We start from the raw sequence: 27931 nt of genomic DNA, 5'->3' as shown, positions 1-27931 counted from the left end.
TTGCAACATGGACACCGACACCGATAAAAGGAGAATACAAAACCGCTGTTATTTGAAAATGTTTAAACAGTCAAGCGAAAAATAATTATCTCCCCTTTTGCTCATAATCCATCTCAAAATTCTGAAGGAGGGGGTTGGGGGTAATATATTTCGCATTTCTATAGATTAAACAGCTATTGTAATATATGAATTGTATTATATGTCTCCTAATCCTGTTGTTCCAAGCAAACTGTGATGTACTTCTCATAGAACTTCTTTTACATGTTTGAGCCGCACCATGAGAAAACCAACATATTGCGTTTGCGACCAGCATAAATCCAGACCAGCCTTCACATCCACGCAGTCCGGTCAGCATCCATGCTGTTCGGTAACGGTTTCTCTAATGGTAAAGGCTTTGAACGGGGTGTCAAGTGACATGAGGCGATGCTTAATAAAGCATGGGCACATAACTCTGGACCTAGTATTCAGATCTGGCATATGAACAAGATCTTACACGTATAAATCCGTTTACGCTTTGAATTCAACTTTCCAAAGCCTGAAATGTCTTTTTCTAATAGAGAAATTCTGGCATATCGAAAACCCTGGTCTTTTTTTCAATACAGATGTATAAAAAAAGCTTGAAATCAGGACCAGTCCTTAAACAAGAGGACCATGATGGTCCTGAATCGCTCACCTCTTCCCACATGACCCAGTTTTGAGTATGACGTTGTTTTTTCTATTATTTGACATAGTGACCTAGTTTTTGAGCTCATGTGATCCAGTTTTGAACTTGACCTAGATATTATCAAGATAAAAATTCTGACCAATTTTCATGAAGATCCATTGAAAAATATGGCCTCTAGAGAGGTCACAAGGTTTTTCTATTATTTGACCTATTGACCTAGTTTTCGAAGGTACGTGACCCTGTTTTGAACTTTACCTAGATATTATCAAGGTAAACAGTCTCACTAATTTTCATGAAGATCTCATGAAAAATATGGCCTCTAGAGAGGTCACAAGGTTTTTCTATTTTTATATCTACTGGCCTAGTTTTTGACCGCATGTGACCCAGTTTCGAAACTGACCTAGATATCATCAAGGTGAACATTCAGATCAATTTTCATGAAGATCCATTGAAAAATATGGCCTCTAGAGAGGTCAAAATATTTTAATAATTTTAGACCTACTGACCTAGTTTTTGACCGCAGTTGACCCAGTTTCAAACTTGTCCTAGATATCATCAAGATGAACATTCAGACCAACTTTCATACAGATCCCATGAAAAATATGGCCTCTAGGGAGGTCGCAAGGTTTTTTTTATTATTTGACCTTCTGACCTAGTTTTTAAGGCACGAGACCCAGTTTCAAACTTGACCTAGATATCATCAAGGTGAACATTCTGACCAATTTTCATGAAGATCCATTCAAGGGTATGGCCTCTAGAGAGGTCACAACGTTTTTTCATTATTTGACCTACTGACCTACTTTTTGATGGCAGCTGACCCACTTTCGAACTTGACCTAGATATCATCAAGATGAACATTCTGACCAATTTTTATGGAGATCCATTCACAAGTATGGCCTCTAGAGAGGTCACAAGGTTTTTTTATTTTTAGACCTACTGACCTAGTTTTTGACTGCACATGACCCTGTTTCGAACTTGACCTAGATATCATCAAGATGAACATTCAGACCAACTTTCATATAGATCCCATGAAAAATATGACCTTTAGAGAGGTCACAAGGTTTTTCTATTATTTGACCTACTGACCTAGTTTTTGAAGGCACGTGACCCACTTTCGAACTTGACCTAGATATCATCAAGATGAACATTCAGACCAACTTTCATACAGATCCCATGAAAAATATGGCCTCTAATGAGGTCAAAAGGTTTTTCTATTTTTAGACCTACTGACCTAGTTTTTGACCGCACATGACCCTGTTCGAACTTGACCTAGATATCATCAAGATGAACATTCAGACTAACTTTCATGAAGATCTCATGAAATATATGGCCTCTAGAGAGGTCACAAGGTTTTTCTATTTTTAGACCTACTGACCTAGTTTTTGACCGCACATGACCCAGTTTCGAACTTGACCTAGATATCATCAAGATGAACATTCAGACCAACTTTCATACAGATCCCATGAAAAATATGGCCTTTAGAGAGGTCACAAGGTTTTTCTATTATTTGACCTACTGACCTAGTTTTTGATGGCACGTGACCCAGTTTCGAACATGACCTAGATATCATCAATATGAACGTTCTGACCAATTTTCATGAAGAAATTTTGAAATATATGGCCTCTAGAGAGGTCACAAGGTTTTTCTATTTTTAGACCTACTGACCCAGTTTTTGACCGCACGTGACCCAGTTTCGAACTTGACTAAATATCATCAAGGTGAACATTCTGACCAATTTTCATGAAGATCTTGTGAAATAAATGGCCTCTAGAGAGGTCACAAGGTTTTCCTATTTTTAGACCTACTGACCTAGTTTTTGAAGGCACGTGACCCAGTTTCGAACTTGACCTAGATATCATCAAGGTGAACATTCTAACCAATTTTCATAAAGATCCCACAAAAGATGTGATCTCTAGAGTGGTCACAAGCAAAAGTTTACGGATGGACAGACGGACGGACGCTGCGTGATCACAAAAGCTCACCTTGTCACTATGTGACAGGTGAGCTAAAAACAGGCCCGAGTGTAAACAATGTGAAATACGACATTTTTGATAAATCACGAGCGTATCACTGGTGGCATCTGCTGGTTCAGTGTTACACAAAATCAAACCCAACTGCGAATTAAAGGTAAGATATTCTGCATCAAAATGAATATTACTGGTAAAACATGGTTAAATATGGCATTTTTATAAATAAAGGGCCATAACTCTTGATGTAACAGCTCATTTTAACTCATAATCAAACTTGACCAAGATCATTTGGCCATTAAAACTGTTTCAAAGCTTAAGAATTGTGTAAATAAAATTACTGCGGAGGGACTAAAGTTAAGGCCTAGGGGACAAGTGATCCAAGACAAGTGATCATTTACAATGCATATACTGAACAAATACAGAGTTTAAAGTCAGTACAATTTTATTGACACATTTAAATACCAAAATACAGAATGAATCATGTACATATATTTTCTTCTATTAATGGCAATGATTCTAGGTGACATGAAATGATGTGCATGAACATATAATATTCAAACATAAGCAAATGTATCAATCAAGTAATCAGATATTTTCGATAAGAAATCATGATTACATAAAACGTTCGATTGTTTGACTGCAAGAACAATTTAAACCAAATACACCCTTTTCATTATTATTTAAATTTTGGTGCTTAATCAGGCAGTCTGTTAAACACCTATATTCTATACAAACAGAAGTTTTTTTCTTACAAATATTACGGGATACAGTCAATTTTCATGTCATGAAAAGCAATTTTGGGTTGCATATTTTATTTCTTGGTCACATCATGAAAAAGCATGATTAAGGTATCTGTGGGGCTACTCTGAACTTCCATGCTTTACAAAGTCTACCTATCCAGTTTTGGCTCTCTTCAGCCATGAATGTTTCTCATACTAGTATAAGCATAGGGTTTTCCTACCTGCCAGGAAATGCCAAAATCTTATACTATAAACACATAATACAGAAATTGCTAAATGTCATTATGGGTCCAATACCTTAACAACTGAGCTGCACCATGAGATAACCAACATAGTGTGTTGCGACCTGCATGGATCCAGACCTGCCTGAGCATCTGCGCAGTCTGGTCAGGATCCATCCTGATAGCTTTAAAAGCATATTACAATTCGAGGAACCGTTAAGCGAACAGCATGTATCAAGACTGCGTGGATGCGTAGGCTGGTCTGGATCCATGCTGGTCGCAAATGCACAATGTTAGTTTTCTCATGGTGCGGCTCAAATGAATTTCATATAAGTTCAATGTTTTGAGTCCTATAGTATACCCTCCTCTCTTGTCATCAGCTGAGCTACATAGGTTTGTAACAGATTAATTTGTGAACTTTGGGCAGTATACTCTTTATCATTTTTTAACCTTTTTTTTTTTTAAAGTAAAAACATATAACATGTAGAAACGTATTCCACATACTTTTACAAAAACAAATACAATGTCCTTAACCCTACAGGAAAATTTCTCAAGATGTTTTGTTTTTTTTTTAAAAAGGGGGAAAAAAAAAAACCTTTCATTTTTAGTTCTTGTAAGTGATTTCATTTTTCGGAATGTTAAGAATACCTGACCTCAGTTAGGTAGTTTATTTTTTATAGTGAAATGATACTTTGTATTACATGCTTTATAATTCGAAAATTTCATTTCCTTAATTCAAAAAAAAAAAAGAAAGATTTAGTACAGCATGCTAGACCAGCAAATGTCATATTATAAACCATTCAAGTTAATTTTCAAACTTCATCTAAATGATGAGGAAGAAGTTTTATTATAACCAATAAATTGATATCTATTTCTATCTTTTCATTTGCCGAAAGGCAACCTAATAAAAATCCTTTTTTTCTATACAACACATAGAAAAAGCTATCATAAAGTAACTTCTGTTCGCGATTATCTCTACATTAAAATGTCAAATTACACAATGAATTTCAATGTCTACACATCCTTTTATTCTGAATGACAACAGCTGCTATTTCTGGTGAACAAGACTTTTTATATCAAATCAGCGACTGAAATGGAAATTGAAAATAGAACAAGTATTATTTAATAGGACAAAACTCACTTGAAACTGATACAGTTAAAATTTCTGAGAAACGTAAATAAAACTTCTAAGTTTGAGGACAGCATTTCATTTCTCAAGTCAGACATGGTGTTCTAACCATCAACCCTACAGCAAGCAGTGTTTCACCAAATATCTATACACTACAAAACTTTATTAAATTAATCATACAAACTTATCAGATACTCTGGTTATTTGAAACTTTCTTAAGATTTACCTGACAACACTTTAAATGAATCCCTACCCACCTGTGGCAACTGCTGGCTACTATTGTTGATGACCTCTTTGCATATTTTTCTTCTTTTTTTTTTTTAAAGTACTAAATGAACACCCTTGTTAAAAAGCTGAAACTGGAATTCTGTGTTTGCAGAGAGAGTTGAGTTTTAAGGTGAACAGACACAAAAAGGTCATACATTGCCAAGTGTTTGCAGAGAGAAAAAGATAGCATATTTCTTACCATTCATAGGCATTTCATCAATCTGCGTTGAGTAGTACTGTTCAATATCTCTCAAGATTCTGATATCATCATTCTTGACAAAGTTGATGGCTACACCCTTACGTCCAAATCTTCCAGATCGACCAATTCTGCAGTCAAATTTTAATATTAATACAAAGTATTGTAATTGATACAACTACACCTTTTAATCCAAACCTTTAAGATCGACAAATTCTGCAGTCAAATTTCAACTTCAATACAAACTTAAGGTTACCGATATTAAAAGCCTTTGCTAAAATCTTTCTTAGAGAAAACTAGAGTTGTCACAGGAGTGACAAATTATACCCCCACAATATGGCCTTGTCACAGAAATAAGCCAATGTCAAAGCTGCACTTGCTTGACCTTTGACCTACTGACCTCAAAATCAATAGAGGTCATCTGCTGGTCATGATCAACTTCCCTATGAAGTTTCATGATCCTCGGCCAAAGCGTTCTCAAGTTATTGTCCGGAAAAGGTTAAAATGACCTTTGACCTTTGGAACCAAAAATAATTACGAGTCATCTGCTAGTCATGACCAACCTCCCTATTAAATTTTGTGATCCTAGTCCCAAGCGTTGTGAAGTTATTGTCTGAAAACCATTTAAGTGTTCCGGGTCACTGTGACCTTGACCTGCTGACCTCAAAATCATTCAGGGCCATCTGCTGGTCATAACCAACCTCGTGTCAATTTTCATGATCCTAGGCCCAAACGTTCTCAAGTTATCATCGTGTTATTGTGACCTTGACCTTTGACCTACCTACTTCAAAGTCAAGACCTGTATTTAATCATGTTACAACAGTGTACAAAATTTTAGGATCCTAGACCCAAGCGTTCTCAAGTTCTCATCCGGAAACCATTTAATTGTTCCGAGTCACTGTGACCTTGACCTTTGACCTACAGACCCCAAAGTAGAACTTGACCTGTATTTCATGATGTTACACCCGTGTACCTAAATATATGATCATCGGCCCAAACGTTCTCAAGTTATCATCCGGAAACTGTTTAACTGTTCAGGGTCACTGTGACCTTGACCTTTGACCTTTTGAGCCCAAATTCAAACTTGACCTGTATTTTCTGATGTTTCACCTGTGTACCAAAAATTATTCAAATCGGTCAAGCCTTTCATGAGTTATCATCCGGAAACCACAAAAACCAACGGACCAACCGACCGCCAAGCTCACTCCTATATACCCCTGCAAACTATGTTTTGTGGGGGTATAACAAGAGGAGAAGAAAACAAAATCTATATTTGTAAATTTTGATATAAAATATACTCTTATAGGGACATGTTTCCATGGATTTCGTGGTGGCTACAATCCAAGAAACTGAATCACATTGTCTCATTGGAAAAATAGAGCTTGAGTATACTTCCTTTAAAATTCAGAAATCTCTGTATTTTTTTCAGAGAAAGGATTTGGGGGGCCTGTTACAGTCACACCAGCATGAATGTCAAATAGTGACATTTCTAGCTTTGATAGTGGAGGAAGACCTCAGGTGCCATTCCAGGCATTATCATCATACGCCGGTACCTGGGTAGAAACCACAGATCATCTATAAGCCAGCTGGACATTAAGAATTTTACACCCAAAGTCAGGTTCATACAAGTTCAGATACATTGGCTAAGTTAACTAGCCACCTCACATAGCAGAAAGACTAGTAAAAAAATGTTATAACAAGAGCTGTCCGTAAGACAGCGCGCTTGACTTTTCTCAGTGCTTGACTGTAAATTAAAGCTTTGCCAGTAAACAAATTCCAAGTTAACAAGAGCTGTCTCCATAGGATGACACATGCCCCCGATGGCACTTTGAATGAATAGTTATGGCCGATGTTAGAGTTTAGGACCTTTGACCTACAGAGCTGGTTCTTGCGCGCAACACGTCGTCTTACTGTTTCACACATTCATGCGTAGTTATTTTAAAATCCATGCATGAATGACAAAGATATGGACCGGACACGCCCATCAATGCACTATCATGAAAAATGACCTTTAACGTCTAAGTGTGACCTTGACCTTTGAGCTACGGACCTGGGTCTTGTGCATGACACGTCGTCTTACTGTGGTAAACATTCAAGCCAAGTTATTTGAAAATCCATCCATGGATGACAAAGATATGGACCGGACACGCCCATCAATGCACTATCCTTTAACGTCTAAGTGTGACCTTGACCTTTGAGCTACGGACCTGGGTCTTGCGCGCGACATGTCGTCTTACTGTGGTACACATTCATGCCAAGTTATTTGAAAATCCATCCATGGATGACAAAGATATGGACCGGACACGCCCATCAATGCACTATCCTTTAAAGTCTAAGTGTGACCTTGACCTTTGAGCTACGGACCTGGGTCTTGCGCGCGACATGTCGTCTTACTGTGGTACACATTCATGCCAAGTTATTTGAAAATCCATCCATCGATGACGAAGATATGGACCGGACATGCCCATCAATGCACTATCCTTTAATGTCTAAGTGTGACCTTGACCTTCGAGCTACGGACCTGGGTCTTGCGCGCGACACGTCGTCTTACTGTGGTACACATTCATGCCAAGTTATTTGAAAATCCATCCATCAATGACAAAGATATGGACCGAACACGAAAATTGCGGACAGACTGACAGACCGACAGAGTGACAGACTAACAGACCGACGGACCGACAGACGGTTCAAAAACTATATGCCTCCCTTCGGGGGCATAAAAAGAGATATTAAACTCTGTAAAAATTCAAATCAGAGTTGTGGGCATTGTGTCTCCTGGTGTAGACTTTGATAGTAAATAACTATTTTGAGTTTCAAGTCAAAAGCTTTAATATTAATAGAGATATTTGACTTTATCAAAAATTTTAACAAAAAATTCTAAGTTAAAAAGGGCATAATTCTGTCCAAATACAAATCAGAGTTATGAGAATTGTTTCTCCTGGTGTAGACTTTGATGGTAAATATGTATTTTAAGTTTCAAGTCAAAAGCTTTGATATAACAGACATATTTGATTTTATCAAAAACTTTAACTAAAAATTCTAGGTTAAAAAGGGCATAATTCTGTCAAAATTCAAAAATCAGAATTATGGGAATTGTTTCTCCTGGTTGATAGTATATAACTATTTTGAGTTTCAAGTCAAAAGCTTTAATAGTGACAGAGATATTTGACTTTATCAAAAATTTTAACAAAAAAATCTAAGTTAAAAAGGGGCATAAATCTATCAAAATTCAAATCAGAGTTATGAGGATTGTTTCTCCTGGTGTAGAATTTGATAGTGAAAAAGTATTTTAAGTTTCAAGACAAAAGCTTTAATAGTAACAGAGATATTTGACTTTAACAAAAACTTTAACCAAAAATTCTATGTTAAAAAGGGGCATAATTCTGTCAAAATTCAATCAGAGTTATGGGGATGGTTTCTCCTGGTGTAGACTTTGATACTAAATAACTATTTTAAGTTTCAAGTCAATAGCTTTGATAGTAACAGAGATATTTGGCTTTATAAAAAACATTAACCAACGGCGAGGCCGACACCGACACCGAGGCGAGTGCAATAGCTCTACTTTTTCTTCGAAAAGTCGAGCTAAAAACTAAGAAAATATTTCCTATAACTATACTATTATGAAAACAGTACCTGTGAATGTACAATTCTCTGTTGTTTGGCAGATCATAGTTGATGACCAAGGATACTTGTTGTACGTCCAGACCTCTTGCCCACACATCAGTGGTTATCAATACTCGACTGAAATGTACATTTAATTTCAAACAAATACCGTAAAGTATCAAAGAAATTTTATATCAAACAAAAGAAAAAAATCAAACTGTGTAACAGAGATTCAAAATGTGGAAGCCAACCCATGGGTGACAACAAAAATACTTGCAAACAGTCAAGCTTTAAATACGACTTAAATATTTCAAAACTGTTGTAAAGAATATCTTCGACATTAATGTTAACAGCTGTTTTAATGGTATAATTTACCTAGCCCCTGATCTGAACTCTTTCATGATTGTCTCCCTTTCTTTCTGGACCATCTCTCCGTGCATTGAAGACACTGTGAAATTGGCATCTCTCATCTTCTCTGTTAGCCAGTCAACCTGAAAGTCATATCATAACCTTTCAAGCTAAGTTTACACGTAAGTAAGAATAAAACTATGTTCCAAAATAACTAAATATCTTATCATTTTTTACAAACAGAGATCTAGTTTAGAAGTTATGTTATGGATAAATTGTAATATCACAAAGTATAGTATATTCTGTAGTATTTTCTTTTGTTTTGCTGGACTTAAAATCACTTCAGAAGAAATTCTAGATGTAACACGTCAGCTTTTTTGTGACCACTTATGTTTCTTTAACCCTTACCCTTCAGAAATTTTATTATGAATTTGTCTGTCGTTCAATTTAAACAGTACCATTAACTGCTAAAAGAGGTGCTTACCAAAAAGATACTGACTGAATGACGAACAGTGCAGATCATGATCAGACTGCTGTCACTGCACGGATGTGCAGGCTAATCATGATCTACACTGGTCGCAAAGGCAGAATCAATCGTGTCCAGCATTATAAGGGTTAACATGAGTTTAACAAAGCTTTTCAACACCAAGATTATCATGGTCTGCACTGGTCGCTGTTCAGTCAGTAAATTTTCAGTGAACACCCCTTCGAATTAAACGATGGACCAGTTCATTATAGAAATTTAGCAGGGTAAGGGTTAAGATGGTTTTGTACTCAACCTCCTGACACTACTGGTGTTTTTGAAAGCTGAGATGCCATTTTCTCAAGAAAGTAACAAAAAATTGCACTGTCTGGTAAACGATATATTTGCCTAACTTTCTGCAGAAGAAGCATACAAATTGAACAAAAAGAGCTGCATTTCTTGACAGACTTCTGCTATGTACCTTTCTCTTTGTGTTACAGAAAATAACAGCCTGCGTTATTGTGAGTGTATCGTAGAGATCACACAATGTATCAAACTTCCATTCCTCTCTCTCCACGGCAACAAAGAACTGCTTGATACCTTCTAGAGTCAGTTCATCACTGAAATATACATCATAGTGAAATATACAACAATGTATACCAAATTTCATTTGAATCAGATGGAAACAATAGCAGTTAACAGAATAAAGAAGGTTCAGATGCACTTGTACATGTAATATATCTAAGTCCAAAAGGATACTGATTCAGAAGGACAATCAACTAAGAAACAAAAATATGCAATAAAAAACATAGGTCACCGGTATTGAAAGTTATCTGCCCTTGAAAATGGCATTTTTGGGGAAGATGACGTTATCAAGGGCAGATAATTCTTTTTCAATACCCGTGACCTATAATTTTTATTGCATTTTTTTGTTACTTAGATGATTGTCTTTCAATATCAAAAGTTTGAAGAAATTCTATTATTGGGAAAATTTTCCCCCTGAATTCTAGCGTACGCCTTTAAGCAGTCAGTTAGCCCAACCAGTGATCCTGTACTTCAGACCAGTACTGACTTGTTCCCTGTGTCATTGACAGTTTCTCCACATGAATCAGTGGAAAGGGGTGAATGACTTTCTTCTATAAAATAATTACAGAACCTTGCCCAGGGATAAAAATCGCAATGTCAGAACTGACAACCTTATGCTTTACCCCTATTCTAGCCAGGCAGGAATGAACAAAATATTAGAAAATTTTTCTCAGAAATAAAGCAAATTATATGTCCGCCCCATCTGTAAGTAGAAAATTTATTACAGTATAAATAAAACTGCAATTTTATTACACCTCCCCCCCCCCCCCCCACCCCCGAAATTTCACTTAGAACCAATTACATCCCAAGATTTAATTTCTGATTCACATTAATTACCTCCCTAGAGGGGTTCATCAATAATTCATTCCTGAATCTTCCAAATGGAAGGACATAATCAGACATCCTCAACACATCATACTGTATATTAGAAACTATCTTTTGATTTACAAAGTCTAATTATTTACCAGATAAAATTATAATTACATAATATATCCAGTGAGGTTTTCATTCCTACTGTTTGATACAGAAAAACAGTGACAGAATTTTTCATGATTTTTTTGTGGAATACATGTACTTTCTTCCTAAAAATGCAAAAGCTATATACACTGTTACTCCTCTTTATTTCTAATAGTAAATCCCACGAACTTTTTAAATTTTGACTACATCTTGACTTATTTTCTCCATACACAAATGTGAATTTCTCATAGACGATTTTTTTTTTAATTTTGCAATTTTTTGGGGGCAACCTTGCCCCCTCCCCCACCCCCCTACACACACACACACACACACACATTTTCAACTTTAATATGTTGCTTTTATGTTAAATATTATATTCTGAGATTTTTGCAAGAATCAATAAAATATGGAGAAAAAATTGTTATTTTTCAAATTTGTGAGGCCAAAAATGGTTGAAATGACCCATCAAAAATGTTTTTGATGTTAAAATGGAAACTACTAGAAATGTAGGATGTGTTTTTCTAATGTATACTCCATCTGTAAGGTCTTCTAATATTATTTTACATTTACCCTGCTTAATTTCTATAATGAACTTGTCCATCTTTCAGCTTAGACAGTACCATTTTTTCAAAATTTTGAAAGACAATTTATATAAGAAAGAAATAATCAAGCTTTCCCTTGAAATTTCAAGAAACTGAAGCTAATAATGTTTTTGAAACTTTTTTTTTTGCTGAATAAATAATTCAACAGTGTGAAAACTAAGTCATAAACACTAAAATGGCTGCCTAAATGGTTAGTCATTTTCTTTTATTTCAAACTGCTATATCTTTTTCAACAGTAGTCTGATTAAAATTATTTTTTCAGTTTTACAAATTTCATATACAAAATGTATCTATTTCATATAAAATTTAATTAAAGTTAGGCATTTCTTCCGGTAACCACCCTTTAGTTCTTTAAAAATATATATATGTAAAACCAGATTTATTATCAGATATTTTCAAAAGAGTTCATTGAAAAACGCTGTTATAAAATATATGAATCAAACTATGAGTTGTAGGTGGGTAATCATTATGTGCAATGACACTATTCTTAGATAACTGACAATGTTTAGTATATCGTCCTCTGGAATTGTTTGGTCATTTGAATATTTATTGATAATATCGCTATTTCAAGCCATTTCAATCTAGTACAAAAATGAGATATTTATTATTTTCTAGTTACCTATTATGTAATTTTCTACTCTTAAGTGGGTTTCCTTTTCAAAAGACTTGTGGGTGTCTGGTCATCATATGGCTTATTAAAAACATAAATCACATCACAAGATCTTTTCGGAAACAGTGCAAAAAGTTCCTCTATCTCTAAGAAAACTGCAATGGCAGACAGTTTTTTTTTTATAAATAAATAAATAACGTGGATTAATATCCGCAGATGCCCCTATCATATAGGGAAAGTAAAATTTGTGTTTATGACATTTTACCTTCAAATAAGGCCTTGACCTTGGACCCAGTGACCCCAATTTGTACATTCTGCAAATTGTATTGATAAGATAAATAACTGGTGCTAGTTTTATGGAATTCTTCCCAGAGGGCCTGAGGGTAAAAAGATATGGAGCGGTCATGAAGTCAAGTTATCTGACAATTAATCTCCAAGTATTGGAGCTTGACCCTGGACCTAGAGACCTAGGTTGTGTGCTTCGTCTTGGTGAGGTTTACAATTCATGTTAGCTTTATGGAAAAAAGTTTAAACAATAATGGAGTGGACACAAAATGAAGCTATTTGACTTTTGACCTCCAAGACGTATGACCTTGACCTTGGACCTAGTGATCTGAGTTATAAGCTCTGCATGTCACCTTGATGAGGTTAACAACTGATACAAGTTTTATGAAAATCTTCTCAGCCACTATGAAGATATGGAGCTGAAATGGTGGACGAACAGACGGATGGACATACAGCTTCCATATCCCTTGTATCTGAGGATAAAATGATTTTATAGTAACTGAATGTATGTAAGGTCTGTTTAGTTGGGCTTTAAAGGTCGTCAGTCTCATAAAAGCAACATTTACTGACATTTTTCACTTTCCATATATTGTGATAGAGATGTATCTAGGGAACAAAATAACCAATTACATAACATCAGACCCCTATTACAAATGTATTATGTTTTATTGCATTTTGTAAAATTATGTAATTACAAACCTTTAAAAGTGGAAGTATTTAAAATGTGGAATACATCTTTTAACTTCAACAGAACTCCCAGATTAACATTTCCATTTGTGGACCAAAAGCCGAGTTTAAAAACAAGAAGGTCACTGAACCTAAAGCGCTCACCTGTTTAAAGTAAGAGCTAAAAAAAACTTGCTTTGAAATTAACAAGCAAGTTCGACGAATTGGTATCCCCCTCCTAATGTGGTGAGGAATGGCAAAAAAATATATCCATCAAAAAGTTAAGGATCTTACTAAGAAGCAAATAATTTCATTAGTCACGATCAATTTAACAGAAAAACGAATGTTTTAAGTGTACATAATAAATGTATGTTAAGTTAATCAGTAAGAAATCTGGAACGCATGGGGCGGGAGTTACAACTTCACATGTAGCCTGCCCTCTTAGCTCAATAGGGAGAGCGCTGATCTAAGGATCGCAAGTTCAATCCGTGGGCGGGTCATATGTTCTCCCTGACAATTTGATAAAAGACATTGTGTCTGAAATCCTTCGTCCTCCAACTCTGATTCATGTGGGGAAGTTGGCAGTTACTTGCAGAAAACAGGTTTGTACTGGTACAGAATCCAGAAACACTGGATAGGTTAACTGCCCACCATTACATTACTGAAATACTGTTGAAAAATGGTGTTAAACCCAAAACAAACAAACAAACAACTTCACATGTTGATGAAGAAGGTTTGAAAATTTTTTAAAAAAGGAATGAACAAAAAAAGTTTTGTGGGGTGGGGGTGGGGAGGGGCAGGGGGTGTGACCAGGGTGGTGGGGGTGACCGGGTGTGGGTACACAACTCCACATGTTCCTTAAATCCTGAAATACACACAAATTGTTACAATATCATCTTCAAAGGGAGATAAATGCAGACTGTATTTCTATTTTTCAGCTCTTGCTGCCCCTTTAATTAGTCAAGCCAAAATAACTGAACAAATCTGAGAGAGTACCTTACAAAGATGTTACAGACCAAGTTTGGTGATGACCCATCAATCAGATTATGAGAAGACATCATTTAAAGGATTTTCTATTTTTAGCTCTGGCAGCCCCTAAAATCATTCAAGCAGAACCATTTGAATAAAACAACAAATTTGAAAATTGTCCATCCAGAGGTTCATGAGAAGAGGTTGTTTAAAGGTTTTTTTTCTATTTTTAGTTGTGGCAGCCCTTAAAATCAGTCAACTGAACCATATGAAAAGAAATTGAGAGGCAACTATATATAGGATGCTACAGACCAAGTTTGGTGATGATCCTTCAAGTATTTCATGAGAATAAGTTGCTTAAAGGTAAAAAGTTTACAACAGACTATGACTGTCGACTAAACACAGCACCATCACAAGAACTCACCATTAACCTTTGGTTCAGGTGAGTAAATTAACAATATGAAGGTACTAATTACGTTGCAAATGAATTGCTGCTCAACTTAAGTTCGTCAACGCAAATTTTTGATAATTTAGCAATAAATGCACCGACAATTGTCTGCCTTTCAGCAGACTAAATAATATCCCTGTAACACTGCCGTCCTGTACATAATAAAGACCTGCTTCACAGCTGTAAGTGTGAAGAACCTGATTTTAAAATTAAATGACTAAAAGAATGAGCAACCACATTTTAAGCAAAAGAGGTCGAAACTCTTTCAAAAATAGGTGAATTGTAATGAATTGACCTTATCTTATGATATCCTGCCTGTGTACAAAAATGACTTCAATCTCCATCCTTTCATGACGCGAGTTATCACTTGTGCATGGATGCACAAACCTACTGGCAGATCCGCATGGTGATTCCAGTATATACCCTTTTAAACTTCACTTTCAGAAGTATACTAAAACTGCTGTTGTAGTTTTATCATTCCTTACGCAAATTATGTTTATCAACTTTATACTTATTCCTTTAAAGTTTGTCCTCGTTGGGCAACTATGGTAGAAAAAATGAATTCAAAAACATTCATGTACCAATTGTGAAAACCTAACATATATTAAGGACTCAGAAAATTTAACATGTATTAGGGGCCCATGGAAGTTAAGTGTTAATGGTCAGTCATAACTGTTTGGAAGAAATCCATTACATGACCAAGATCAGTGATCATCTTTAGGTTACCTAACATAATGTAGGTCATATGGTGACTTTCCAGTTTTAAAATGGTGGAGGAGGACTCCCATTGTCCAACTAGACATCAGTTAGGGCATAAAGCTGGCAAAAATTGCACAGCATGTAAATTAAACAGTCAGTGCCAACTTTTGCTGAATTTGAGGTGTGAAAGATTTACCGTTTTACAAGGATCCTTATTGGGTCTGTCATAAACTTGCTGGTCATTTCTAGGATCTCGTGTGGGAGTGTAGCTGAAATCAATATGACCTGTGTTGCTGGCGGCAGGTATCTGTACACATCATAAATCTGTTCCTTAAATCCTGAAATACACACAAATTGTTACAATATCATCTTCAAAGGGAGATAAATGCAGATAATGTAGATCTGAAACACAAAGTAAATATCTAAAAGAAAACTGTAGATATAAATGTATTCCTCACAGCCTAAACAAGAGGGCAGTAATGGCCATAGATCACTTTCCTAAGTTTTAAGAAATTTTGTAAGTTGACCCAAGGAACAGTGCTGTAAAATAATTTCAATTTTGAAATCTGGCCAGTGGCCTGAGAGGATTTCTAATCTTCCAAAAAGTCATACAAGAAAAAAAACTACACTCCCCCTCCCGACACTATGCTTTTTCAGCAAATCAAAATGGCTGGGAGGAATATGGCAGAAGGTCATCCAAGAAACATTTCAAGAAAATTATTTTAAAACTGGGTCTGCGATTTCAGAGAAGACTTATCCAAGTTTTTCAACAAGTACATCAAAATAGGGAAAGTATGCCAAATTGTAACGTCATTTAACTTGACCTTGTTACTATTCTTGTAAATGACAATAAAATCACCTGATGAAGGGTTGTGACTGGTAGCTTGTCATTCTTTTTTAACCCAACTAGATGTCATCTTCAAGACAGAAAGAAACCCCAAGTTTCATTTTTAGACCTTATTCCATAATAAAAACACAAAACATTGAATATGACAAATATTTAATAAGAAATGCAACCGTTTTGACTAAAAGAAACTATATATAGAAAAAAGTATAATTCAGATTGTGCTGACACCACAGTGTATCTAAGTTTATTTATAGTTGCCTATGGTTAACCACAGAGAACTCAAAAAATGATGTTAGCTGAAGGATTGCACAAGGTACAAAAGATTCCACTGGATGATTTACCAGAAGTCCCAGTGTGGTTTATACTCGTATAAACTGACACAAAGTAACATATATATTTTTACATTATCTTGCTACAAAAATAAAATATTTTTTCAGGAGTATCAGAAAACCTGATATTCAAGATAAATGCTAGACTAATGATATTCAAATGAGTAGAAAAGCCAAAATCACCAACTTACATATAGTAATTTGCCTTCCAATAAAAGTAGTTCCCGATTTCAGTTTGAAATATCCTTAAAACCAACAAAAAATAAAATGGTCATGTTGACTGAATATTTACATTTACATCAAGGAATTTAACTTTTACTTATAACTGAATATTCTTTTTGAATTTCTGGTGGCTGATTTTGATTTTTTTTTCTTCCATTAATACCACGTTCTTGTGAATAATGTCAAAACAAGTGTGCAATATCGTAGGAACGATTGCCCTTGATCAAGTGCACCAATTTTGTTAATAACAAAATCAACATTTTTTCCTTTCTATACAAAATACATAGTGCATGTACACATTTGTAGTTAGAAAAATGTGGAATATATCTTGCAACACCGTATTTTAAGTCCACAGTCTATCAACTGCATCTCCTTGTCTGCTCTGAATGAGTCTACATGACTACAAAAATGGGGTGGGGGATTATGTTGGGGGTTTATATTACCTTTGTTCAACATTTCGTCAGCTTCGTCCAGTATTAACATCTTGATGGATCTTGTTCTCAAGTTTCTTCTTTTAATCATGTCTAAAATTAACAAAATATTTGGAATTAAATAAAGAACATTTATTTTTGTTATCATTTCACATTATCAAGATGTGATCAAGTGTTTCTCTGAACTGCCAAACTTTCCCACTTCATGGCTAGAATAAGATCTTTCTTCATAAAATGTGTATTCACAGAAACCAAGACTGAGTCACTTGTTAATCTCACTATGAGATGTCACGTCTGTAAAGAAAGATCACTATCAGGCCCCCAAAAAGTGGTCTTTATTAGTAAGTGATCTCAATTCATAACTACATTGGGAACGTGAAATTCAAAATCAAGAATGAAACTAGAGATGCTTTTGAGAAAAGCGCATGTCTCCCACAACTGTCACTATGAAAAATGGCTAGTTTCTCTAGATGGTTTAGACGAGTGGATCCAATTAGATGGTCTGGACGAGTGGATCCAATCAGTAATTCAAGGGCCATAAATCAAAAGTGCCTGGGTGGATTTGGCTAGTTATCAAACTTTGCTAAGGTCTTATGGCCATACACATTTTGTTCAAGTTTGGTGAAGATCGGATGAGAATTCCGACTTAGAGAGCGGACAAGAGTAAAAAGGCAGATTTTTCGTTAATTGAAGGGCCGTAACTCCAAAATGCTTGGACCGATTTGGCTAGTTATCGAACTTGGCCGAGTTGTTATGGTCAAACACATTTTGTTTAAGTTTGGTGAAAATCGGATGAGAAATGTTCGACTTAGAGTGCGGACAAGCTTTGTGACAGACACACACACACACAGACTGGAGTAAATCAATATGTCTCCCATACCACTGTGTGGTGGGAGACATAATAAGTGCTGGTCTCTGTAATCAAGTCAAAATTATTAAAAATCACCAGGTCCTGTGAACCGAGATAACTTGCCAAAGACCTGGCATTTTTTTCATATTCACTTTATACAGCAAGTATTTAATGGTGGTGTTTTCCATGACTTACGTCTGTTATTTTCTATACAATGTGCCAGCAATGCAACATAAAATACCGAATATGGATATACTACTGTCATTATTAAAAGTACATGTATAATACATGTACATGCATTAAACACTACATTCAACAAACTGTTCTTTCTAACTTAAATCCTCAACATTTCTAGCCATGTTCAAATTCATAGCCTTAAAATCAACAAAAAATGTCAGGAATAAATGAATGTTGCAATCTAAAGAGGAAAGAATAAGCTACGCAGTTATTAACATCTGCACATTTATAAAGACAATCTATTGTATTGTAGTTATAAACTTCCTTATTTACTGAAATGGGTCAATTATCTACAAAACAAAATTATAGTATTATTCATTTTTTGTATCATTACAAGGAATATACCCTAAACCAATTTTGTCATGTTTCTATATAAAATGCTTCCAAGAAAAAACAAACATTACTAAGTAACATCTTTTATCATCATGTTTCTAAAAATATTATTCTAAATATAAACATGGGAAAACCAAACTTTAAGTAGGAATACATGTACTTAATTAAGAGACTGACTTCAATTTTGTTTACCATTTATCTGTTAGGTAAATTTAGATTTTTAAAAAAATTAACAACCTTTTCTCTTAGAAAAAGCTTACATTGGGATAAAAACAGTATTAATTTTAAATGTACTTAGACTATTATTTCCTTAAACAAGACGACCATGACGACCCTAAATCGCTCTCCCCACTGCCATGGCTGGATTGAACAATCTGGATTTTTTTAAATCTGGTCAGCAGTTCTGAGGAGATGTTCAAAGTTTTCTATATAACAATATATATGTAGCCATGTTTGTCTTTTTTTTAAAAAGAAAACAGCATGATTTGGAGGAATCTGGCAGATGGTCATCCAAGCATTGACATTATTATGAAACTGGGCCAGTCGTTCCAGAGAAGATTTTCCAAATTTGCCATCCAGGAAAACTAGCCACACCTACTGGCTACCATATTTTTTTAACAGAAGGAATTCAGGCATGGACCACCAGAGGAACAGTTAGAACTGTAAATTTACTTAACATCAGGCCAGCAGTTTCAGGAGAAGATTTTTAAATTTCTTTACTTCAGAATGTCGTGGCAACCAGTATTCTTCATGGATGGCCTTACTGACCTAGATCTGAAGAAATTTTAAAGGGGACAACCAAAGAATCACTCATGTGGAGTTTGGTAAAACTGACTCTATATTTTAGGAGGAGATGTTCTTTAAATTATGAATGACAGTCAGATGGATCACGGACCGCCATCGAACAATCCTACAAACTGACCACGAGCATTAAGTTCTCAGACAAGCTATAAATTTCTTGTACTAAGAGTCTTTTTTCATTTAACATAACGTCCACTTTTTGTTATATTTTTTTTATTATTTGTTGCCATAGCAACCACATCTCTTGCCATAGCAACAAAATAAGGACAAGCATACTCTCCATATTGCCATCCATCCATTCACCAAGTTTCATGAAAATATATCTTTAAGGCTGTCATCGATAGAAACAATATCAATGTATCAACGATATTTTTTTGTCGATCGATTATCGATTCCCATTTTCAAAAATCGATATTTTACAGAGAGAAAAAACTATCCAGATAAACACTCAGACCCTCAAAAACAATTAAGCTTACAAAGTTGTAAATTTAGATAAATGCAAAAGAGAAGTGAAGGCAAAATAAAAATGAAAGATTTTATTAATTTTTATTTGTTTCTTTTATTTTCATTTATACAAATACAACACAATCAAACAGTAATATGAAAAGTAGGCAATAAAACTAAAAATAGCATTTACAGGAAGGTATATAGTATGTATGAACAAATAGGTTGTTAATCTAACTTAATAATCGATATATCGATGTATCATTGATATTTGTCTTCTGATATATCGGTATCGTCGATATGCCTAAGACCCAATCAATGACAGCCCTATATATCTTGTATGTTTAAAGTTATTGTAAGATCCCACTTTGTGTTACTGACAGACTGATGAACCGAGAGAAGAACAGACAAGACTCTCATTGAAGCACCAGTAAGGAACTAATAAAGGTTTCTAAAAATCTCTCAACTATATAGGAATAGTGGAAAAGGTTTACAGCCTGCAAAAGTATAATATAGACTTTTAATTGTATGATTTCTAACAACAAAAATATTACCAAATACTCTGCCAGGTGTTCCTGAGACTACATGCTGCCCATAGTCCAGTTTTCGGATGTCTTCCCCGATATTTGTACCTCCAATACACGAGTGACATTGTACATTCATGTAGTCACCAAGTGCAAGGATGACCTACAAATCAGGAAAAAATGTTGTTAATACAATGTATAATGTAACAAGGTGGATTATTCTAAGGTGGATCTTAAGTCATTCAGAAGTTGCTTCCCTTTGACCAATTCTTGTAATTAGTAACCAGTCAAGCATTGCAATAAGTTCCCGCTGTTTTATGATTGTAGTCACATGACCCCGGTTTTCCTCAGTTGTCCGACATGTTTTCAAGGGGAAAGGTTGATTTGTTCTATAAAATTATTCATGGAGGAATTGAGGATTCTTTTAAGCCTAATAGTAACACATGGTGGCAGTGTCAGTTACCAGCTCACTGAGGAAGTGTATTTTTGGTGTGTGTGTGTCTGTGTGTTCAGTCAAGAGCCCAATCCACAACTGAGCTTGAGACCTGAGAGATCCGAGAGATCAGTGAGACCCGAATACACGTTCATTTGGATTACGAGTGAGAAACTGTGTGAGATTAAGTACATGATTAGACTGATTTTGACAGAACTTTACCATATGTGTTATTTACAAAGTGTAGAAGCACTGAGATCAATTAATAATGGACATTAAATTGAATAGTCGAACCCATTTCATCTTACTTTTTTCCTTAGTGTTATATTTATAAAAGGGCATAAAGAAGGCCAGGTAACAATAACAAAAAAATTCAAAACTTGGTATCAATCAAATAAACTGTTATAATCATTACATGATCATTTATAATGTATTCAGGTTATTATCCTTGTATGTTTATTTTAACATTTTGATAGTAAAATACTTCTTCCATGTATAAAGAATTTTTGCATAATTCTTGCCTCTCACAAATTTCCCGCATTCTATTATTGGTCAGAGACACTGGGTTATTAAATATCTAATATGGATAAAATTTAACAAAATAGTGGTAGCACAATCTGATTTAGACGGATTAATACAGAAAAACTGAAGTAAAGAGCTGACGAAATGTTGATTTCCTTGACAGCCTAGGCTACTGTTGGCAATCCTTTTAATTTCACCAATATTTTCAAATAATGCCAGTCAGGAATTCAACATAATATATCTTCAATATTAGTGTGCATCATGTCCTAAAACATAAACTCAAACATTCCGCGAATTCGTAACATTGCAAAAAAGGCTGCTGACCATGAAATACATTCTCGCATACCAGATGTTTACCCTGGTTCCCTGGTAGAAGTTTTCCTGGGAACCATGTCGAACATCTGATGAATGAGAATGAGGAAATAAAGCCAACATGAACATTTCCCAATCTAAGGTACCCTGTACCTGATGTAACTTAAATGCCCATCACATTTTTGAGATATATCAAGATTGCTTTCAGATCAATAATAATTTGCTTAGAGTTTTAAAAGATAAATTTTAGGAAAAGTTAGTTTAATAATGGAACAAACAAGAGCTGTCCCTAAGACAGCACACTCGACTTTTCTCAGTGCTTGGCTCTAGATTACACCTTTGCCAGTAAAAGGGGCATAAATCTGTACAAATTCTAATCAGAGTTATGGTGATTGTTTCTTATGGTGTAGCCTTTGATGGTAAATAACTTATATTAAGTTTCAAGTCAATAGCTTTGACAGTAACAAGAGATATTGGATGTTATATAAAACTTTAACCAAAAAAATCTAAGTTAAAAAGGGGCATAAATCTGTCAAAATTCAAATCAGAGTTATGGGAATTGTTTCTCCTGGTGTAGACTGTGATAGTAAATAACTATTTCAAGTTTCAAGTCAAAAGCTTTGATAGTAACAGATATATTTGACTTTATCAAAAACTTCAACCAATGGCGACGCCAACGCTGGGGTGAGTGCAACAGCTCTACATTTTCTTCGAAAAGTCGAGCTAAAAATAACATCTACAACTAGAGATGAAACTTATACATTAATCATACAGTAGACTATAATTAAGATTTAGAAACTTTTTTTTTACTTTCTGTATCTGTGTTGCCAATTCACGTGTTGGTGATAATATCAGTGCCTGGGTTTCTCTGACCTGTGTGTCAAGGCACTGTAGAACTGAAATAGAGAATGTTGCCGTCTTTCCTGTACCAGACTGTGCCCTGTGGAAGAAAAATAGTTTGCCATTAAAAGTAATTAGTGGTGACTATTGAGGCTTATATTGTATTTAGAATATTGCAACACAAGTTGCAATAAGTTACTATAATGCCACTTTCATCATCTGACATCAATGCACTTATAATCGCAATCCACTGATTGTTACACTTCTAACACAAATTAATGGCATTTATTTAAAGTTTAAAACATATTTAGTCATAAATCTTACCTTTTTATCCATTAAAGAGCAAAACCTTCACTCAAATATGAACAATATGATAAATCCCCTCCGTGACTGTTCTGTAGTGTTACTATTACTTATGGGAGGGTTTTGATCAACCTGTTAAAAAATCTGGAGTTCTGTCCCCTTTGAATGTTTAATGGCAAAGGTTTTGTCAGTCATTAAGGGAAAGAGTTTTGTCCTACTTTTGAAAACAGCGCGAGGACTTTTTTGTCCACTTAGATAAGAACCAGTAGGAGCGGGTTTGTCCGAGAGGTGTTTGTCTGGCTCCCATATACATATAAGTAACAGTGAAATACACAGACTCGGATGTTGAATTTTGAAGGAGACTTTCAATATTTTTATTATACTCACTGTGCAATAACATCTCTGCCTTTGACAATTGGTTTGATGGATCTCTGTTGAATGGCTGACGGCTTCTCAAAACCTGCAAAGGAAATGCTTCATTTTAAGGTAGTGGATCCATAATGACAAGTGGTTATTTCAGTCTGATTAATTTTCTCTGTATGTTATGGAAATCCTTGATGGTATTAGCTACATTAATGGCAGAGAATGCAAAAACAAGAGCTGTCTGTAAGACAGCCAATGTTCAACTATTCCAACTGTTGTCCCAGAAGCAGAAATATTACCCTAAATGTTATAATTCCTATAGAGTTTCAATCCAGTATCTGCATTAGTTTTAGAGATAGTGACTTGCATGCAAAACTTTAACCAGAAGTTTTTTTAAAGTTCAAAAGGGGACATAATTTGACCAAAATGCATGTCAGAGTTATGGGACTTGATGCTATCACCTAGTTTTATAACCCTGAAGATAAGTGTGAAGTTTCAATTCAATATCTGCATTTGTTTGGAGATAGTAACCTGCATGCAAAACTTTAACCAGGATTTTCTACGACCGTCATTAGCATCTGCTTCTTGCGATATAATTTACTTTTTTTATTTTTCAATCATTCTTTCGACTGCATTCTCCACCACTGAACAAAATTCCTTTGATATTTTGGAACATAATTTCTGACTGGCCAATAGCGACAAACTTTCGACAAAACTGGTTTCGCACAAAATTACTCAGATATTATCATAGCGCTTTCAATGACGGATAATGCAATCAAAAAAACGACTGAAAAATAAACAAGAGCTGTCCAAAACGCTCTAGCTCCACTTAGAATTAGAGCTTTGCCATTAAAAACTATATGAATTCTAACCAAAAAATTCTAAGTTAAAAAGAGGCATAACTCTGTCAAAATTCAAATCAGAGTTATGGGGACTGTTTCTCATGGTGTAGACTTTGATAGCAAATCAAGTTATTTTTAAGTTTCAAGTCAAAAGCTTTGAAAGTGACAGAGATATTTGACTCTATCAAAAACTTTAACCAAAAAATTCCAAGTTAAATCAAAAAGGGGCAAAACTCTGTCAAAATTCAAATCAGTGATAATAATAAATGGGGACTGTTTCTCCTGGTGTAGACTTTGATAGTAAATTACTATTTCAAGTTTCAAGTTAATAGCTTTCATAGTAAGAGATATTTGACTTTATCAAAAACTTAAACCAACGGTGACGCTGACGCTGGGGCAAGTGCACCAGCTCTTCTTTTTCTTTGAAAAGTCAAGCTAAAAAGTAAATATTGCGTGTAGCAGATGCTACCGACTGTCGTGTGTAGCCTTAATTAACATATTTAGTTATACTTGTTTGTAATGGCTAGTTAATTTGACCCATGTTCGGCTGACAACCATATTTTAGTCCATCCTGGGAAGTGAACCCACTGCTCGCAGGCTTGAATCTCTGGATTCCGGCTAGTTCTATAAATAACGCCGGACTTCCAATATTTTATGATTTTGACATTTCATATAGTCCGACGTTTTAGCGCAGTTATGAATTTCCAGGTAGAGGATTCCACAAAAATTCTTGCGGAAGGTTTTACACGTTCACGGTCGAAATGACTAAAAAGCGATAGCTAAATACCAACAACGGACAAAGAAACCTATTTTACACATCCATTGAACATACTGTCTTACTGAAAATATTGAGGATCTGTTCGCACATTGAAAGTTAAATTTACATCCATTCACTTTCGCAACACAACATAAAATTGTCAAAGTCTTCTTTATTATAAAGAATGATTTTAGACGAAAAAATATTCTCACGTTCGGATTTGAAAAAACAAATGCGGCCCGCTACTAACGTATTGTCTATGTAGTGTGCATATGTTTATAATCAATGGGTGTTACCAGCATTTATTGGTTGTAATTTAATCAAAAGTAATTTAAATATGTTATAAGTTCATATCAAAGCAGTTTTAATAAAAGACTAGTCCACAATCATGCTTTCGGCAGTACCCATGCTTTAAAAAAAAGGCTGCAGATTTTTTACTAATGCCGTATTTGTTTTCGTCTAAGCATGTATAATTGATTCTGTATATTTATTCAGTGTTGTATTGTTCATGATTTCATTAAATTACAGCATTCCCACTGACTTTTTGAAAAGTGGGTACATGTACCCACATACTTTAGAAAATGTGGGTACATGATAAAAAAGTTGGGTACAAACCATACAAACTGAAAAAAATGTTCCAACTGAAACAAAATTATAAAGAAGTATATGGGAAGTGACACTTTTATTCAGCCTGTGTTAATGACAGTGGTTTGTTTTACACATGCACCACAGGGATACAGCTAAAAGTCACTTCTCCTTATAGAAAAGTGGAGAGACCTAGCTGAAAAAGAAATTTATGAACATCATTTCTAACTCAGTATACACCCCCCCCCCCCCCCCCCCCCCCCCCCCCGCGACACACACACACCACACCCGGTAAGCTTGTGAAGCAATTTGAAAAGATGGCTATAAATTTCTTGTTTCGATATGGATAAAAACTATTGATGTGACCATTCATTTTCTTAGATAATCATTTTCCATGCAAAGAGTTTTTCTTTATTCCATAGTTCTGAAAAAAAAGAAATGTTTTCAAAAATTCAAGCAGACGCTGATAAGTGATTCACCCGCCGAGTTTTTATAACATTTTTTTGCTGCTATATCTTGCTGCAACATTATAGCAACAAAAAAAAATGTTATAAAATAAAAACTCGGCGGGTAATACTTATTTAGCATGAACAGTATACTCAAATAAAAATGAAAAAATGCCCGATGAAAGTCAGTCCACAACCGATTGTTTTGTAAATATTAATAAACAAGCAGCTTACGAGTCTTTCTTTTACAATGGAGACTAAATAATTGTGTAGTGGACGCCAGCTGACCACTTAATTATTCAACAACTTGTTGAAAAAACGTCCAAAATCGTTGTTTTTGCACTCGCACATGTTGACAATTATCGGAAAGTGTCAAAGATGCAACTGCGTCGTTGATTGGCTGAATACTATCACGTCTAGTTTTACAAATTATTTGATTCGCTGTCACAGTTCTCGCGAAAATCTCACAAGTACCTGGAGTAGGCGGAGCTTAAATTATGCTATCGGCATGTAAATTCAACTCGTCTTGACATGTAGCAAATTGTCAACAGTGTGTATTGCGGTAATTTGCGTGTACGGATCAAAAATAATGTCTGGTTACTTGAATTTCGACTCTTTATCGACGAACAATGTATTTTCTGTAAGATTTTTTACGCGTGCATTGTACCCGTGGAATTTTAAAACTTGCATGCAAGTGACCTTTTATGTGTGAATTACGCAGATTTTTGCGTGAATGGGAATGCTGAAATTACGCTAGAAGCGTCTGTGCGTCGGGGAAGTGATCATTTGGTGGTGCAGTTTTAGTTACGGTAAACCGATGTATCACGTTTGAGTTTTCCTACATTACACTTCAATATAATAAGGTCGAAATTCATGCTATATAAGCATATGGCTGTCATTCGATTAAACTTGACACAGAGTCATGTTGAACATCCAAATATTAAAAGGCGCCCTGTGCAAGTTTAATGTTATTGAACTAGATTCCGGCCTTCAGTAGACCGTAAATATCTCATGAAGAGGGCTCATGTTTTGCTAAATACTTTTCATTTCGGACACATTTAGGATATAAACAAGTGTTTTTATCAGTCTGGTCTTATTTTTTTCTTCCCAGGGCCGATACTCTTGCCTGTGATTTGGACGCGACAGTCACCGTATCCTATACAACTAACCATATGCATAAATTCCTCTCAACAGCTCTTCTCTAAGACCCATGCTGTCGAACGTTGGTGTAACATCAACATCCTCACTTGTCTCAAACTCTAATGTTTTTAAATCATCTGTAAGAACACGCCGAGAGGACATTTTTGTTTTTTCAATTTCTTTTTTCTTCAAAATAATCCGAGATCATAAACGTTTGCTGCCTATATTAAACTAATAAGCGTCCCTTCAACAAAGATCAAACGCTCTCCGACGTTTTGATGAAGTTTACTTTACGGACATCCCACACATTTTCTCATGACTCTGCGTGTATGCTACTGTCGGCTCGCCTTAGTGACCTTACAGGGAAAACGGGAAAAATATAGAAACTACTGGTTTATGGGTGATGGTCCTATATTAATGCTCTCCGAAATGTATAAACTGTAAAAAAAATTATAAAAGATTTTGCTGGTATGCTTTCACGGCAGTGGTAATTGAGGCATATACTGCTTGCTACCTAGTCTAATAATAAGTTTATTTCTGTTGAATAGCTGGCTGTTTTATCATTTGGCAACAGCAGAAATTAACCATGTTATAACAAGGTAAAAGAAGACACTATGATTGGCAAATTTAAGGTCTGTGACCAGACTATCGAGGTGCTTGCCTTGGTCAAAGAAGTATAAAATACTATTTCATAGCTCTTTGCCTTTGTCAATTTTCTGTCCCAATGGCCTCATTTTTTATGTCTTAAAAACAATTTTAAGGGTACTGTTATTCAAAAATAATGTACAAGAATTATTATTATTTATTTATTATCCTCCAATAATAAGAAGTGTGACATCCCAAGTGCGTCTATTTGCCATGTTGAACAATTCTCCTCTTAGGCGATCTTATCAGTACATCTACGGCACATATTCTGATAAGCCATCAGACAGCGCAACTGATAAATCC

General features: G+C 35.2%; 1 protein-coding gene across 1 annotated transcript; it reads right to left on the bottom strand.

Annotated features, from left to right (window-relative positions):
• Window positions 1-3023: 3023 nt before the first annotated feature.
• On the bottom strand, window positions 3024-27197 carry LOC123533749 (eukaryotic initiation factor 4A-III). The gene is made up of 11 exons (XM_045315581.2): window positions 27013-27197; window positions 23238-23310; window positions 22518-22647; window positions 20471-20603; window positions 17264-17344; window positions 15619-15760; window positions 10083-10221; window positions 9166-9281; window positions 8821-8928; window positions 5191-5318; window positions 3024-4683 (listed from the first exon to the last, which is right to left on the bottom strand). Exons 1-11 carry the CDS (start codon window positions 27143-27145, stop codon window positions 4667-4669), a joined length of 1200 nt encoding a protein of 399 aa, XP_045171516.1. The 5' UTR covers window positions 27146-27197; the 3' UTR covers window positions 3024-4666.
• Window positions 27198-27931: the final 734 nt, after the last annotated feature.

The sequence above is a fragment of the Mercenaria mercenaria genome, chromosome 1 (assembly GCF_021730395.1).
Source record: "Mercenaria mercenaria strain notata chromosome 1, MADL_Memer_1, whole genome shotgun sequence".
Classification (NCBI taxonomy): domain Eukaryota; kingdom Metazoa; phylum Mollusca; class Bivalvia; order Venerida; family Veneridae; genus Mercenaria; species Mercenaria mercenaria.
The sequence above is the reverse complement of the archived record's forward strand: the minus strand, read 5'-3'. Positions and strand labels throughout refer to the sequence as shown.